This window comes from Nicotiana sylvestris, chromosome 11, assembly GCF_000393655.2.
Source record: "Nicotiana sylvestris chromosome 11, ASM39365v2, whole genome shotgun sequence".
Lineage (NCBI taxonomy): Eukaryota > Viridiplantae > Streptophyta > Magnoliopsida > Solanales > Solanaceae > Nicotiana > Nicotiana sylvestris.
The window spans coordinates 139,195,749-139,213,518 of NC_091067.1; the positions used below are offsets into that span (position 1 = coordinate 139,195,749).

The following is a 17,770-nucleotide window of genomic DNA, read 5'->3' on the forward strand; positions in this document are numbered from 1 at the left end:
GATAATACCGGGTATGTTGTTGTATACAACAACCCATGTATTATTATTCACCCCCATAACAATCTCTCTTATAATTCACTGTAAATAATTTTTGTATTAATATTCACTACATAAACAATCACTACATTATATATCTGCGCATAACTAGATAGTAAACCAAATGACTAATACATTAAATTAAGAATTGGCTGCTTCATCAACAGTCCTGCGTATATCAAACACAGTTGTCATCTCAATACCTTTGACATTACAAAACGAAACCGAGTTCAGGCTCAGCAATTTTATCGGATGTCTCTGAAGGGACAAGTTCAGGCTCAATAATAATTACAAGAAAAACGAATAAACTTGCAATGCGAAAAACAAGAATTGGTACAACAATGAATTTTCAGATTCAGCATCTACCTACAGCTAGGAGTATTAAAAACTGCTAGCTTCTTTGAACACAATTGTGTACCCGAATTTGTTTAGACTTTAAATTCTATTCACCGATAGTGTAAAGAATTTTTACACTATCAATGCAATTTAACTAGTTACAGCATAGTAATATTCTCCATGTTACCTATCCGGCTTGATATGGTGAGTCACATGTTATATCGGTCAATTTAATCTGGTAGTGTAAAATTCCTTTACACTATCAGTGCGCAGAACATATTCTCAATTTATTAAGGATCTAGTTGGAAACTTATCTTGCAAAACTTAGCTGTTAGCATTCAGTGTCCTTCCTTCTTGGGAGCCACAATTGCTGGCTGGACATTCAGAAGCAAACTTGCAAGATCTGCATTTCCAGCGCTCCTCTTCGGGGGTGTAACTGGCTTCTCTTTCTCCTCGCCAAACCTCTAAAGAAGACTTTATTTGGCCCTTTACCCAGTTAAGATCATACTCAAACTGATCTTCACCAAGCAATGATTGATCTTCTTGTAATTCATATCTGCAGAGAAAGAATCCACAATTTAGTTTCTAATATATAAAAGGGTCTATACTAATGCATGAGATGACGCTTCAGCAAATGAACTTTCTTGAGCCTGTTTGGTTTGGATATTAAATCTGACTAATGAAACTCAGGGGCGGAGCCAGAGTGTCCGATGCGGGTTCGGCTGAACCCAGTAATTTTGGTTCAAACCTTGTATTTGTCTGAAAAAATTCATTAAATATGTATCAATTTATCAAATGTAGAATCCAGTAACTTTATGGATTAGAATCCCGAACCCACTAACTTAAAATCCTGGCTCCGCCTCTGATGAAACTGTCTGATTATAAAAATTGATTAATGAAACTAAAGAAATCAGGAAAAACGTATAAATTGAAAATATAGAGAAAAATATAGGAAAACTGGGTGAAAGCATAGAAACATGAGGACTATCTCCAGAGGTAAAAAAATTAGAGAGTCATCGAATAATCAACTCTTAGATCACTTCTTCATGAGAGTCCAACCTTGATATCTCCTCCATAAAAAAATTCAGTTCATGCTGGGCTTCATGTTTATAACAAAAGAACATAGAAAGCAACTAAAAAGATGAAGAAACTCTTTTTAATTTGGAGTTTTTAGGTGATGATTCTGAAGGTCAACTTCAGACATCTCACTAGCCAAACGAGAGAAACAGAGAAAGAAGTCAATAACAGAAATAAAAGCAACATCGACACGGATATAGTGGTAGAAAAAGTTGGAAACACCAGAATGCAGCATATGCATTCATTTTCATGAAGTTGATCCAAAAAAAAACAGTGATGCTTGAAAAATCTCTATTTCTACCATCTGAAAATTGTGAAACATCAGCATACTATATGAAATTTCAATCCACCTCAACAGTAGTTGCTCATGTGCTGGTGGAAGCATGTTCCAAGTATTGCGAAGGTACCTCAACATATCGGTGAGAGTCTGCATTGACACCAAAGAGTAAGATGAAAAAAAACAAGCTATCAACAAAATATTTCCAAAGGCTAAAACATCAGTACGATTTCCATAGCAGGAAAACTAAGCTGGCTACACTTTTTTAAGTAAACTAGGCACCCATTGGGATGCGATGTAAAAGCTGCTGAACCACATCCTTTAGTCCTTTTCCGCCGAAGTAAAGTTGGCATTTTTTTATCCAGGTATAATTAATCATCACGAGAAGCGGCTTCTCAGAAAGAGAAAATTTTGAGAAATGGCGAAGTAAAATTTTAAGAGAACTCAAGTTTAGTGCCTTGAAAGTGATTGTTTAGAGTTGGTCTAGACACCAAAAAAGTTGTCTGCTTCCTGCACATGATCTTCTACGGGCATGAGAAAACTTATTCAGGTACTTGGCTCAAGATCCTGCAACATCAAATTATGTACCCATTTCTCCTGTTCTTTTTCATAACAATTAGAAACTATAAACTTTTATCCTGAAAAAGTTAGTGTCTTTGGGTAATACCTCTGCAGGGAATCCACATTTAGCAGTATTCTCTCTGATTTCAGCGGATAAAATCTGATACGGATTCAGAGAGAAGAAATCAAAAAACTGTCTGGAGGGGAATTCATCAGCCACTAAGCTGTCCCACAGATGCTTGTAGCACATTAATTGAAGCCTGCCAAAAAAGGGATCACCAAGTTCATTAGATTTTGTACACATAAGCACATTTCAATAATAAGAAAATTTCATTCCGTTGCATATCTCCTTCTCATCAGACAGCTTTCAACATTAAGTGCAAAGCTATACCTTCCATTCCTCCGTTGCGGTTCACCAGGAAGGCTAGCTCTTACTCGTGTTTTTGTGTCGACTAACATTGGGTATGTATCACTTTCTCCTTTCGGCATTCGTATCTCATCAATAATTCCCACCATCCAAACACCTTCAGCAAAACCTACTCTGATGAACCAAATGAATTAGCCCAGAAGCTCTTAAGGATGAATATAATAAAGGATATTTCATAATTTTCTTTCCTACTATGCAGGAATTACTGAACTTGTTAAAGAGGAAAATCCTATATGTCATGTGCAAAGATAAAGTTTGAGGTGAATTATTGTGAGATTATGCATTCAGTAACAAGTGCCTTTGGACGGACATCAAGGAATTGCGTGCATGCACAACTGCATGCAAGGACATACACCTATAGGGTCATGGTGTCAACAGGTGTCGACGTGTAGGGACAAAGACAGATACTTCATATGGGCATTAACTTATATAGTTTGTATAACAACTGGACAAGAATAAATGGAAATGTAAATATCCAGTGAAACATATATTGATACTCTCTATTTTCCCAGGTCTACAGTCTAAAGAGAAAATAAATAACGAAATCCACAGCGTGTGGGTCCCTAATCTAAACCATGCAGTTAAAGATGAGTTCAGCAATTTTATCTGCATAACGTTGAAGCAATCTTTCTATCAACCCAATTACAACTGTTATATGGTGTAACTATTTGATCTAAAAGCTTAAACTATTAAAAAGGAGACACATTTAGTTTTTTTTTATTTTTTATAATAAGCTGTGCCGTAGGGACTGCTTGACTCTTTTTCTTGGGTCAAGCACGTGAAAATTCTTCTTGAAAATGAGTAGAAGTGAGTCTTGCATATAGACCTTTGCATACTATGACATAATGTTAAATTGCGTGATCACCTCATCTAAAAGTTTAAACTGTTAGATATGAGACTTATTTATCTATTTATTTTAGGTCTGCAATAACGCCAAACTAATCTAGTTGGTAGGTAAAAATTTTAAGTTGATGAAATGTTACAGATGTGATGTTAAAGGGTCAAGGCCTTTTTCATTAGTGGATCACAAAGTCTGTATATGACACTTAAGTATATAGACCTGCTTTTTCTTTTTTAAATGCTTATAGATACACACAAATAAATAAGATCATTAGTTTAAAATAAATTCTTGATGTGGAACACTATTATCAACTAGTCATACTTATAGGAATTAAAAAATTATTATGAACAAACAAAAAGTTTAAAAAGAGACTTACAAAGGCAATTCACGTGTTAATCCATCAAATAATAGTTGGTTTGCGCCAACTATGAAATTCAAGAACTTCAATGCCCACACATCTTCAGCTGACGTAACATGAACTTTTACCCTTTTGATCACCTGCATACACTCAAAATCATGGAAAGGTAAGAATGAGCAATAACTAAAACACAAGAATATACTAAAGAATCACTTTGAAAACAAAAACGGTAAGCACTGATAAATACGTTCGTATTTGCACAACTCTTGATATTATCTCTGTAATATCCTCTCAGTAAACTGACATACAGGATAGTATAAAATATCTGTCATATCAAAGTGTGTCTGCCTTAATCACTCAAACATATATAAGGAATACCTCTTCTTCGAGTGCTTCATGACGAATGCTACCAGCTTTCATAGCTTTGGTCTTTTCGGGCTTGCCACCGAGAAGAGAATACTCCATCTTTTTTTCACACCATTCCTGAAGGCAGACTTGTGATAATGAGGACTAGTAATCAATACACTTCATGTTTTAGGGATTAAAACTATCTGCCCCCACATAGCACAATGACTTACAAATATATAACAGAACCAATGCATAACACGTTCACACCAGAAAGGCTCAAACAAGTACTTCCTTTACACTAGCCAAATTTCTCAAATAAAAATGCCACAGCAGATAAAATTATTGAGCAGTTCTATCCTAGTAACATATCTTACCAACCAGACTGATCCACAATGACAGCATGAGAAATCAAAGGAAAAGATATTAGTAATACAAGTTTCAGCCATACAAGGCCTAAATCATTGTTTTCTATGAAGTCTTGCAACTCATATTGGTTAGCACTCAACAACACTAATCTGCTTCTTGAGACCAAAAGAACAACAAAATCAAAATTGTTACTGAACACAAAGAAAATTTGAATTTGAGACGAATGGCCCAGCTGTCCTTCCTATTAGTGGAAGAATATTAAAATCCAGAATCATATGGTCAATGAATTCCAACATATTCCGGAATGGTCACCATGAAAAAGCATCGTGTCGATGCAATATATGTGCAAATGACCTGACCTAGATTCAAAATTCTTGCAATCTCATGTAAAATCCAAGTGATTCTCAAATGACGCAGATCTTTTGCACTAAACATCATACTAAATCCTAGAACTTAAAAAAAAAAAAAAAAAAAACAGATGAGTAATGTCACTTCACCCTGGTCCATCTCAATACTCAAGTCTGTCTGCGGAACAATTCAAATAACATGTCCAACCTATATTTATCTACCCAAAGATCACAAGAAAAGAACCCAAATAAAAGATCAAAAGAAAATACTCTATTTACCCCCAACTTATCTGACACTCCTTTTACTCTAGGACGTCACAAATTTTTTGGCACCATTTGATTTCGATACAACTTTCACAGCTTCAATAATTCATTCATTGCACAAGTCAAGTTAGAAAATTTGGTGTGATATTTTCTTATAGCAAACTATTGAATAGCACTCAAATAATGAAACATCAGCAAGACCACAGCTTTTGTCAAACTACAACATCAAAGCCGTTGAATTGTAGCACAACTAAAGCAAACTGATTAAAAGAACACTCTTCGTGTCACAACTTATCTAACCTTTTTGGGACGACCGAAGATGTTTAACACAATTTCATTTCTATATAAACAGTCACAACTTTGAAAAATTCAATTCCTTGAACTGTTCAAAATTAAAATTTTATGTGATAATATCTCTACCAAATTAACTTTTCAAATTACTTTAATATTTCTCTATCATGCAATTATAATGTAAAAGTCAAATTACTATCTTAAACTTGGTATCTAGTAAGACCGACCAATAATGATAAACACCATTATGTACAAAGCAACAAAACAGGCTGAAATTCTGAATTCCGCTTTCCACTTAACAATGGATGAGGAAACATTAGCAGAACTACAGATTTTTCAAAATTCAACATCAAAATGACATCAAATTGTAACAAAACTAAACCAAATTGTATTAAAAAAAACAAATGAAAATTCATACTGTGGCAGTAATATCAGTAACAGACAAGCCTCTCTTCCTCCGAAACCGATGCAACAACGAATCAACAACTCTGTTCCTCTTCTGGCTACTTGTTAACCTTCCAGAATCTTCTACATCGATCACAAACGGATCACTCTGCGAACAACTCGAAATACTCCGTTTTGATAACAGAGTAATTGACTTAATCGACCTGACGTTTTCACGGAAATGAGCCGATGAAGAAGCGCGTGGTGGAGATGACACCAGAGCGCGCGTGGCGGCGAAGGCAGCTTCGATTAGCGCCATTTCTTCGTCGCTGATGATCTCTACTGGAACGTGAAATGGTGTGTTCTGGTTTTGTGTTGGTTCTTCTTCTTCAGGAGGAGGGAAGTGACTCGGTGATTGTGACTCGGTCATTTTGGACGAGTTGGTACCGAGTCGTGGCATGTGACCGTTAGGAACGCCAGGAATACGGGATCGGAGCCATGTTTTTGGAATTAATATATTCAGTACTTGTTTTTATGAAAGTCGGTCAACTAAATTTTAAATTTAAAAAGAATGGAGTACTACTTAACCGTTTTTTTTTTTTTTACTTTCTCTCTTTTTGTTAAATCCCGAATAGTAATATCATGTTTTGCCAAGCTTGTAGAATAAGCTTGGTATTTTTTTTTTTGAAAAGCGCTTTTTAAAAAAAGTATTTTTAGTGAGAAATAATTTGTATTTTTAAAAACGTAAGAAGAGAAAATGGCGAGGCAGATTGGTTGCAGAGATTAAGGTATAATATACAGACCGCATAGGATCACAAAATTTAATAATAATTCCAACGGGTGTGTTTGGTACGAAGTTTTTTAATTTTCTCATGTTTGGTTGGCTTAAATGTTTTGGAAAACATTTTCCTTATGAACTCATTTTCCTTATCAAGAGAAGGAAAAATATTTTCCTAAACTCCTTCTCAACCTTCCACACCCTCACCAACCCACCCCCTCTCTCCCAAAAAAAAAAAAGTTTTTCTGTTACCACCCACCCTACTACTACTCCACCCCACCCCTCATGCCAAAAAAAATATTTTTTTACCTTAATTTTTTTTTCTTTTTTGCAATTTCAAATTTCTGTTTTTCCGTTTTTCTACACCACCCACTCCCCCCCCCACCCCCCACCCCCACCCCGCACAAAAAAACATTTTTTTAACTTTTTTTTTGTAATTTAAATTTATGTTTTTTTATTTATCGATTTAAAGGTTAAAAATTTTAAAAGTTTCAAAATTATGAGTTCGGAGGTTTATATGTTTGGAAGTTTACAGGTTTAAAATTATAAAGTTTACGGGTTCGAAATTCCACTTAGCAATTCGAAAGTTTATGAAATTTGTGGGTTCAAAAAATTGTTGGTTTGAAAGTTTATGGCTTTATTATTATATCTAAATTATTTATGAATACTCTTGAGAAGTCATTTTCCTTAATTTGCGTACCAAACACCGGAAAATGAATAAGGTTACTACTTGTTTTTCAAGAAAACATTTTCTTGGAAAATATTTTCCACGGAAAACATTTTCCATTGTACCAAACACACCCGTTATGACAACAAATTTTCCGAAAAATGTTTTTCTTCAAACCCAAACACCGGAAAATGAATAAGGTTACTACTTGTTTTTCAAGAAAACATTTTCTTGGAAAATATTTTCCACGGAAAACATTTTCCATTGTACCAAACACACCCGTTATGACAACAAATTTTCCGAAAAATGTTTTTCTTCATACCAAACACACCCTTTATGTAAAATGTAAAGCTAACCATCACAATTTTATGTAAGCTGAGACCAGCACGAAATAAACAATTAAAAAGCTTAAATAAGAAACATAAGCACTTCAAATTCATCTTATACATCCCTTTCCACTCCCTTTTCCAGGGGAGAAAAATTGGAAGGAAGAAAAAAAAAACCACTTTTAACCACAACAAAAACGCTTGCAGAAAAAAAAATAGTCTTTTTTGAAAACTGAAAAATATATAGGCCATCAGAGATTGGTTTGGAAGTCTGGTGGATAATGGGCCGACCCCTCTACCCTTCTCCACTTAAAATCATAGGCTTTCGTCTGCAGAAGGGTTCGAATCTCTGTGACGTACGTTAACCCACACGTCATGTAAATGTAAAACCAAAGGCCTCGGTGCAAAGAGAATGCCTTCACCTATACTCCAGGTGTAGAAAGAAGCCAAGAACTCATTCCTATAATCTGATACTGCGCCTACTAGCAGCATTAATTCCTGTAGTTTCTCCACCATAAGGACCACTTGGCGTCTTGATATCGCGAACTTGTCCTTTCCTACGTTTCTGCTGCTTCTCATGTTTTCCCTGAGAGAGAGACGGACAGAATTTTTGTCAACATTGTTATATCAGGAATTTAGCTCACGCACAAGCATTCTGCTTTAGCCACTTACTCTGTACTTCTTCCTTGGATTTTTAGTTAGCTTGTTACGATGACGAGTAAGTCCCCTGTTCTTCTCCATCTAGAAATAACAGAAAACCGACTTTAGTGAAACTACCAAAAAGAAAAGAAAAAAAATGTAGGTGATGAGTGCAACTGGTAACAAAGCTAGTATGTCATACCTGGTAATTTATCTGGCGCTTCCCATCCACAAGCGTTTCTGTTGTCGACGAAATAACTGGGGCTCTACAGTGGCAAATTATGGTGAATTAAGTGAATCAAAGTGAACAAATGCATGTCTGTTTCCAGGTTATGCACTAATGAAAAAATAGCCAAGCAAAGGATGCCATTGAGCTAGAGAAACAAATGCTGGAGGATCTTATCAAAAAAAGATGCGCGACTTAGAAGGAAAATACATAATAATCCATATCGATGGGGTATCCTAAAAATCTTTCAAATGAAAGTAGTTAGCAGGTGGAATGAGCTTGCTTTTAAAAATCTTAAACAATACGAGTCTAACCTGGAATACATCTTTTCTTTAGCAGCAAGCTTAGCTGAATGTTGCTTTTCCACTGCTTTATAGAATTCCAAATCTGAGTCCATTTCACCATCGTCAGAACTAGCAACATCATCACTTGCATGGTTACCGGGCTCATCTTCAACATCATCAGAAGGTTCAACACCGGCTCCGGCTAGAACTCTCAGTTCATGCTTTCTTCTCCGTTCTCCAATGTCGTCTCGCTTTGGTAAATCATCATCACCAGAAATTACCTTTCAAAGGAACAAAAGTTGTTATAAAACATCTAGTTAGGTTAAGTCACATAAGACATACTAAAGAACTTTGAATGCTCAAAAAACATTCCATGCAAGGAAAAATGATTATAGCACACATCTACTTTAACAAAAGCAAAATACACAAACAAACACACATCTAAATATATAAAAATAATACCAAGGAAACATGAAAGGAGAAGAAGTGCAGATCACCAAAGCCAATTTAGCAGGCAGCTACCTGAATATTGTCAGTAAAAACTGCTTGCACAATAATACTACTCCCGGTCTACCACACTGTATTTCTATGATATTTGTGAAAGGGTATATCACAATTATTCAATTTTAACTCGAAGAGAAAGGCAATTTAACACAATATGTGTCAAACATGAAGGGTTTCCAATTAATCCTAATTGCCACAGCTAGAGAACAGTAGAAACATAGTTGCCTTCACCCTGATAAGCACACAGGAGAATTAAAAACTTAACAATTGCATGCAGTTGAATATAACTCAAATAACATATTGCGACCTCATTCAACTCTTAAGAAGAGCACACATAAAGATGTAACTTCTATGAAACACATGCATAGATATACTCCCTCCGTCACAAATCAGTTGGCCATTTATGATTATCAAGGCCAAACAGGGTTTTTTTTTGAAACACCTGGGAATTGCTACAAGAGAGGCAAGAAGGAATAAGGGAAAACAGTCAAGTGATCACCAATAAAGGAGAAGGGGGCCACTATTTTGCGAAAGGGAGCCACAAACAGAGACACAAGTTGAAAGGACTGTCAAATTCCAAGAGTACAGAGAATCGACCTCAATCCAGTTGCATACACTCACACAAAATAGGTTATTTATTTACGTGAAAATCAACAAAACGAACACAAAATTAAAGCATTTCTGATCCACACCTTGGGTCTCGCTACTTGAGGAGTTACAAGCCTAGACAGCTTATTTAAACTCCGTATCTCAGGATCATCTCCAGCAACCATGGCATCATCATCAAAATCATCAGGTGCTGCCAACTGCCTGCATATAATTCATTGGACTTCCCATCAGTGATTTCATGTTTGCATTAAGTTATGTAGATTAACAGAAGACGTATATGGAGCAACATATCGGGAAGCAAATTAATACCCATTCAGTAGTCGCACGCGCTTGTTTTCTTTTTCATGTTTTCGTGAAATGGAACTTACACCTGTCTGCTTCCATTTTTCCTCAAGGTCAGCTCTCACTTTTAACATTTCCCTGCTCTGGATACCAACTTGATCATCCTGCCACAATTCTTTAATTAGCTAATTTGAACTTACTGGTAAAAGAAGAAGAGGTCTGGTGGTCTTGCGACAAATAGGAACATGGATGAAAAAGCTGTTAGAAATAAAAAGACAATGACATTGGTACTAGTCTGGTTATATTTCATTTGCATTGTAACAGTGACAGTGGACTCGCCTGCTGATGGTTGATAAGCAGAACAGAGATGTGCTTAGACACATACACCATTTACCTGACGTTTGCGTTTTGATTCGTTTTTCTGTTGACTCTTTAAACCATTTGCCTCCACCAACTCAGCTTCATGAGGCTACAAAGAAGGGAAAAATTACACTAAATTTTTCATGGTTGCTTAATAAAAAATACAAAAGGTTTTCAATCAAATTAGCCCAAATAAACAAATGATGATGGGATGCTCGAGCAACAAAATAAGATGAATCAAACTGGAAATTACCTCTGTTTTTTGAACATCAGCTAATGCCACAGAAGGCCTGTGACTAATGGGGAGAGGTTCAGAATCCAAGTTACTTCCCGCCAACTTTACACCAGTTACATTATCAACATTCTTGAGCAGAAAGTCTTCTAGTTCAGAAGGAAGATTTCCATCAAGTTCTTTCATCTGCAAAAATGAATTCGTCAACACCTAGAAAGATGGGAAGAGGGGAGCAGGGTATGCGCATTGAAGCTAGCCAAGATTCAAATAAATCAGAAGAACAAGGAGAGGACTTGGCAACTATTTGGTAACATCATTTAGCATCTAAGCAAGCTAAGCGTGTTAATTCGGTACACATTTGACAAATTTAATATGTTTGGTAACGATCAGTTAACATATCATTTCCATTTCAAATTCTCTAAGACTCTAAACTTGATTCAAGAATTAAAGAATCCCTTCACCGGAAATCCGCATATTTAACTAATTTCATGTATGAGTTTAGCAAGCTATGCTAGACAGACAGATTTAGTTCATCAAATAAAGCAATAAGAATGCTGGAGACTATTTTATGGGGTATTCACTTAAGAAGAGGTATGCAAGAGTAGTAAATTTAGGAATTTAAAGATTTGTAAACCAACATGAAAGAAAAAGAAAAGATACTTGGGTACGGAAAGGACTTTACAGTCGGGGCTGGTAGGAATAAGTGAATGTTACAAAGAACTGCAGAAGAGGAAAAAAAGGGGTTTCCCTTTCCATAATTCTGTAGAACAGCAGAGCACCATAGAAAATTAATCCATTTGTTAGAGCTGAAATCTGCAGAGGCATCAATGGAACTTCAGAGAAACTGAAAGATGCTTATCATTTTCTTTTACATTTAAAACTTGTTACATACGTGTGGAATTTAATGCTAAATGTATTTTTGGGAAAAAGGATAATACAGGATGCTGCTGCAAAACTTGGGGGAGGGGGGGGGGGTAAAAAGGGGCAGGAAAGAAAGCTTAGGAGGTTATCCACATGCAGTCATGTGGATGAACAAACAAGTTCAGAGAAGCACTAGGATACCTTTTGCACTTCAGAGTAGCACTAGGATACTTTTTGCACTACACTAATACGGGCCATATGGCCCAGATACAGACAGATTCAGCATAGACTTCTAGAACGAGAATAAGTTTTAAAAAATTGAAACCATAAGCATCAAATAGATAATAAAGTGGCCTCTAACTTTCTCCGGGAGCTAAATAATTACACTCATTACAGCTTGTATTAACCTTTTACTTTTTTAACAGCTTAAGTTATCTTTAAAATTGCAAGTCTACAGATATTACCATATGAGGTGGTCAAGCAAATGTTGTCAACATGTGTATGTGAGCTCATTTTGCTTAGCAGACATCTAAGAGGAAATAAAGCAGTCATATGACTCATATCTCATCATTATGCATATCTGGACCACATAATCAAGAGATTGATTTCAGCAAAATGTCATCATTAACAGAATGAACAAAAACAGGCATGCAGTAACTTGGCCATGTTTTTTTGTTTGAATCATAAGATAAGAGTTGTAACCTTATTCAACAAATTCTTGATCTCCACAAGGCGTGAAATGACTGGATGATCACGCACTGGTTGTCCCTCGGATTTGAGAAGAAGATAGAAGGTGATAGCTTGGCAATATGACAGCAGAAGTAGCTTCTTCACCTCAATGTAGTGCATCCCACCTTTTATCATATTCTCTCCATTAATCTTAATAGAGAAAAATAGAAGTTAAATGCTGACACGTGCAATATCATTCCAAGATCAACCTATTTTACAAAAAGCTGCATTCATTTTCAGACTAGGAGAACAGCTTACACCATTGTTATATGAGTCAACTCTTATTGTTTTAACTATACTAGTTGGTTGACACTACTCCAAGTCTCCACCCAATCATTTCTAAAGCTTAATTATTTCATCCTTTCAGCAGAACGCTTTTATACCAGTATCAGAGCCAATGCAACTATTAACTATAGAGGTTTTACATCGCTGAAGAAACCCCCAAAAGTGTTCAAAAGGAACCACAGCCAAGCAGGTCTAGATTGTAGCAGTAGATTTCACAATGTAAATTCAATCCTTGTTCCACTTGGCTACATCCACCCCCTCGCCTACTTACATTCCATATTTACATTATTTAAATTAGAAAACAAAAGATTCAAGTTAGAATAGTTCTCTTCTTTCTTATTTCAATGACATCATTATTTCCAAGATAAGAATATGAAGTCATAATCAGATTTTTTTTGAAATGAAACAAAAATAAAAAAGATAGTAACAGTAGCAAAAGAGGAACAAGTTTATTTCTACAATTTTAAATAAATACAAAATCAGAATAGAATCCTCAAAATAGAATCTTGCCAGAAGCACTCAGACAAGTATCTTCCAAGCAGTCTCTGGTCTGTATAGCATAATGAGGAGACCAAGTAACCTGTAGCTAGTGGAATTTCACAGTGCACATACCTTGTTGAGTATAGGATTAACTTTGTTATCGAGCTGCTCAAGCGCTTCACTAAGCTCAGATAGCAAACCAACCAATTCAGGTGCAGAACTGTAATCACAAAAAGATCATAGAGTCAAAAGCATAATCTAGGCTGCAAACAGTTGATGTTTGCTGCCTACCAGAGATGATATAACATCTAGCCAATGACAGTAGAATCAGTAAGCTTTGTTCAGTATGGTGTTCAATATTCTCAAGTCCGCCACCCCCTTGCAGATCAGTGGGAGAGCTGCAAACTATCGAAAACTTCCTACTGAAACCTGAAGAAATATATAACCTGATCCCTTTTTAAATAGCTAAATTGAGGACATCGCAGAGATGAGTCCTCAAACATTATTGTCATTACTGAAGTCTGAACTGAGAAACACATAGGGTTTTTGTTCTTTGTCAACTTCCACAACCTTTATCAGTAAAATTAAGCATACACTGGCTAGTATGACACCTTAATTGATCGCCTGCCTTTTTCTCTTCTATTTGTTTAGAATCATAGTGATATCTATTTCAAATTTATTAACCTATGTGCCTCCCTCCAAAATTTTCCATACTGATATTATCATGATGCTTGGTGATATAACATAATGTTGTTGTCAATGACAAGCAATAAAACTTAAAAGAAGCAACATGTCACAACGAAATCAGCATATGCAGGACAGAGAAGCTCACCTATAGACAACATCCATTTGCTCTTCTTTCGTCAAAGCATTCAAATCCTTCTGCACTTCCTCGTAAGCAGTGCCAGTTTCATTTTTGGCTTCTCCATCTGCAGAAACTGTTACTCCAGATTTTCCTTGGGCCAAAATTTCCTGCAATGTTATCCATAAGAATGCACATCCCACCACAAAAGATAGAAACAAATCATCGAATGGACGTTGTATAGAAATTGAATTTCTTACCTCCAATGTAAGCTGCTCTTCATCATCTTCAAGACCAAAATCCTCTGCAGATAAGGATTTAGCTTTCTTCTGCTGCAATCTCAAGACCTCTGCCTCTTCCTCCGCGATAAGGCCCTCATCACTCGACTCTTGCTCGGGACCCTAACAAACAAAATGTTCAAACATCAAGTATTGCACACAAATGACAACATGATCAAAGAACTATGTTACAGGTACAGTTGAAACGGTAAGGAGAGGATATTCCTCAGACGTCAGATTGTTTTTTTTTAGCGCCAGTAAATACTGGTTTCTCCAAGCATACCGTATATAATGTCATAATAAAATAAAAATGAACCAAATAATTAGGCAAAGTCCTACCTGCTTATCTTGATAATAATAGATATTTTTTCCTCGTCCCCACAGTGGCCTTTCTTCTTTCTCCTCTTCAGCTTCATCGTGCATTTCATCCTCAACCCCGCCCATTGTAGCTCGTAAATATTTCTGTGTCCTGGCAACTAAAGTAAAAATAGGTACTCAAATTAGATATTAAAAAATTGCCCCAAGCAGAAGATGCAAAAAAGAGGCGAACAGTAAGAGATCGAGAACCAAAACAAATGAAAAAACAACTATTATTTGAAGGAAACCAATCAGCTTATCAATTCAGTCAATATATGAGAATGGAAAGAATCTTCCAGCTGCCGTTTATGTGTAGCAGCCCAGTGCAGAGAAACTCATATTTAGGAGCTGCAGTAGAAATAGTACTATAACTTAGTGGTTAGAGCTACTCAGCTTCGTGCAGTATTTACGCAGTTCGAACACGTCATTAATTATTTAATCTCCGAACTAATTAGCATCAATTCACTAATCAAACAATAGGAATTGCATAATTCTTCCCACCACCACCACCACCCCGCATGCATTTTCAAAATATTACTGAGAGGTTGAAATAGTACAAGCTGTTATTTTTCTCTTCTGCTTTATTTTTGCTTCTTCTTTTTTGGGACAGGAAACTCCTAGAACAAATATAAGCTAATCATCTGTTCTAAGCTGCCTTCAGAAGGAATATCAGGGAAAAAAAAATCATAACGGGAGAAACAGGATATGCAATTCAGCTAAGTATTTCTTTTCAATAGGTAAAAGCAGTCACATGTTCGAGTTTAGTTGCACACTTTTAGCACCAAGGCCAGTAAGTTCAGCATCATCAAGGTTGTCATCTTCATCCTCCTCATCTTCATCCTCCTACATAAATGAAATAGTTACCCAACTTTGAGAAATTAGTTGACTTGCTTACATCAAATTAGCAATCTGATTACTTGATACAGTTTATACACTTTCAGTATGAAGATAAAAGTTGGAAAAGAAAACCCGTATCACCTTAAGATCATACACAGGATGCTCGTTATCTTCATCTGACTCTGCATCATCTTCATTAACATTCAGTGGGATCATGTCTCTCTGTTCATGAACTACATTTAAACAAATAGATTAGTAACATAGAAAATCTTTAGCATAAAAACCATTTTCTCTGAAATGCTATCTCTCTCCCTGTGGATTCAAATAAAGCAAACACACAAACAAATGCAAACTACTAGCAATTATAAACTATAAACCTTTTATCTTCTCTTATACCTAAAAACCAAATAAAAATTCAACAGGACATAAACAGAGGAAAAATTTGGCTCAAAAGAAATGATATTTCTTTGCATTCTTTTTTTTCTATTTTTCTAACTTTTTACTGCTATGAACATCAAGCAGACAAAACAAACAGTAAATTCTCAGATCAAAGCAATTACTAATTTCAATATTTATATTTTTTTCCTTTTTTTTTCTGTTGGCTACTTGTAGAGGCATTAAAACTGAAAATATCAAAACCCTTAACAAACTTTAACTCAGCATACTGCAAATTAAATTTTGAGATCAGAATAATGCTTTTTTCATCCTTTTTGTTGTGCATTTATAGCTAATATCTTAGGAGCAAATCATTAATATAAAAAACCCTAGAAAAAGGAAAAGAAGAGAATTCAACTATTAAGGGAGAAAAACTTTTCAGCTCAAAAAGAAATCATCTTTCTTTTTATTTCTAATTTGCTTCCTTTTCTTATAATCTGTTTATTTAATTGCTAAATTTTGAGCTGTAAAACTGGAAATATCAAAAACCCTCAATGCACTTCAACTGGGCAAGATAAAATTAAATATTGAGCTCAAAGATATGTCATTCTCATTCTTTCTAGCAACTATTGCTAATAACAAAGCAGTAAAGCTGAAAATTCTAGCACACAAATGATCTTCAAACTTATAGCAAAGATAAAACCTTCAGTTCAAAAGATAATCATATTAGTTTCATTCTTCATTGTACCTATTTCTAAATTTTTCAGCCATAAAGCTAAAAAACTAAAAACCCCAGAAAACACTTCAACTGGGTAAAACAAAAGGTATATTTTTCGCTCAAAACCCCATTTTTAGCATATTTATTTCTTGTATATGTTGCTAAATTTACCATTTATAGCTAGAAACTGAAATAAAATTCAACTGGGGTTTAACAAAAAGAAGTTTTTCCACTTAAAAAAAACATTTTTTACAGGGAAACTTACAGGCATCGATAGCATCATTCATCATATCATCATCTTCATTGTAAAAATCACGTGTTGCTTTTTTTGGAGCGTTGTTGTTTTCCTTCTTCTTGAACTTTCCTGCTTTCTTTCCCATTATGTATAATACTGTAGGAATGAGGCAAAGGGTTTAAGAAACCAAAGAGGTTAAAGCCCTTTTCAAGAATAAAACCAAACGAATAATAAGAGAACGGCCGCCAACGGTGGGGACTGGAGTTGAGGCCGCGACGGGAGGGTTTTTCTTTCTTTAAGGCAAAGGGTAAAGGAGAAAAAATAAATAAATGTGGAAGAAGTTGAAATATCATTTGTTGAATTTTTTAAAAAAGTTATTAACCAAAAATACCAGGAAAATCTTTTTAAATTTCAGAATCACAATAGTCTGATTCATAACTGGTAATTAAAAATTAATCACAATTTCAAAAGTAATTGAAATTTAGTTATTTTTCACGTAAAAATAAAACCTAAGCAAAACTACCCTTACAAATCCAAAAATTACAGTTTGAATTTTTTATATATTAGATTCGACCATAATATGCTAGAATTTTATAATGTACTGGAGTTCCAACAGAACATGATAGAAGTTCCATAATCCAGCATGTTATGCTGAAATTTTCTGTGTTTCAACTATGATATTTTTGTCTAGATTTTATTTTGCATAAAATAGTGACTACTTTTCAATGACTTAAAAAATGATAACTATTTTTCAATTACAAGTCTAAGAGGTAGTTTGGCTTATAAGCACTTAATTTATAAGCCCTTTTAATTTTACCAAACGTGCAGATAAGCCAAAAGGTGCTTATAAGTCACTTTGACCAGCTTATAAGCTTAGCCAAACAACCTCTTGGTCTCCCCCAACTTATCAAATTTCAGTTTATAAGCACTTTAAGTTTGACCAAAATATTTACTATTCTATCATTAAAATACTTTTTTTTAAAACAAAACTCA

The 17,770-nt window shown here is 35.2% G+C and overlaps 2 protein-coding genes across 2 annotated transcripts; both read right to left on the reverse strand.

The window, feature by feature from the left end:
* Nucleotides 1-68: 68 nt before the first annotated feature.
* LOC104231886 (exonuclease V, chloroplastic-like) lies at nt 69-6,440 on the reverse strand. The gene is made up of 7 exons (XM_070162587.1): nt 5,948-6,440; nt 4,292-4,396; nt 3,932-4,053; nt 2,679-2,828; nt 2,394-2,547; nt 1,800-1,876; nt 69-928 (listed from the first exon to the last, which is right to left on the reverse strand). The coding sequence occupies exons 1-7, from the start codon at nt 6,371-6,373 to the stop codon at nt 697-699; spliced, it is 1,266 nt and encodes a 421-aa protein (XP_070018688.1). The 5' UTR covers nt 6,374-6,440; the 3' UTR covers nt 69-696.
* Nucleotides 6,441-7,750: 1,310 nt separating this feature from the next.
* On the reverse strand, nt 7,751-17,099 carry LOC104231894 (protein THALLO). The gene is made up of 16 exons (XM_070162625.1): nt 16,808-17,099; nt 15,591-15,682; nt 15,386-15,455; nt 14,595-14,731; nt 14,238-14,378; nt 14,008-14,147; nt 13,308-13,395; nt 12,384-12,560; nt 10,842-11,006; nt 10,623-10,697; nt 10,256-10,392; nt 10,030-10,147; nt 8,864-9,114; nt 8,526-8,589; nt 8,357-8,425; nt 7,751-8,270 (listed from the first exon to the last, which is right to left on the reverse strand). Exons 1-16 carry the CDS (start codon nt 16,920-16,922, stop codon nt 8,145-8,147), a joined length of 1,965 nt encoding a protein of 654 aa, XP_070018726.1. The 5' UTR covers nt 16,923-17,099; the 3' UTR covers nt 7,751-8,144.
* Between the last annotated feature and the right edge of the window lie 671 nt (nt 17,100-17,770).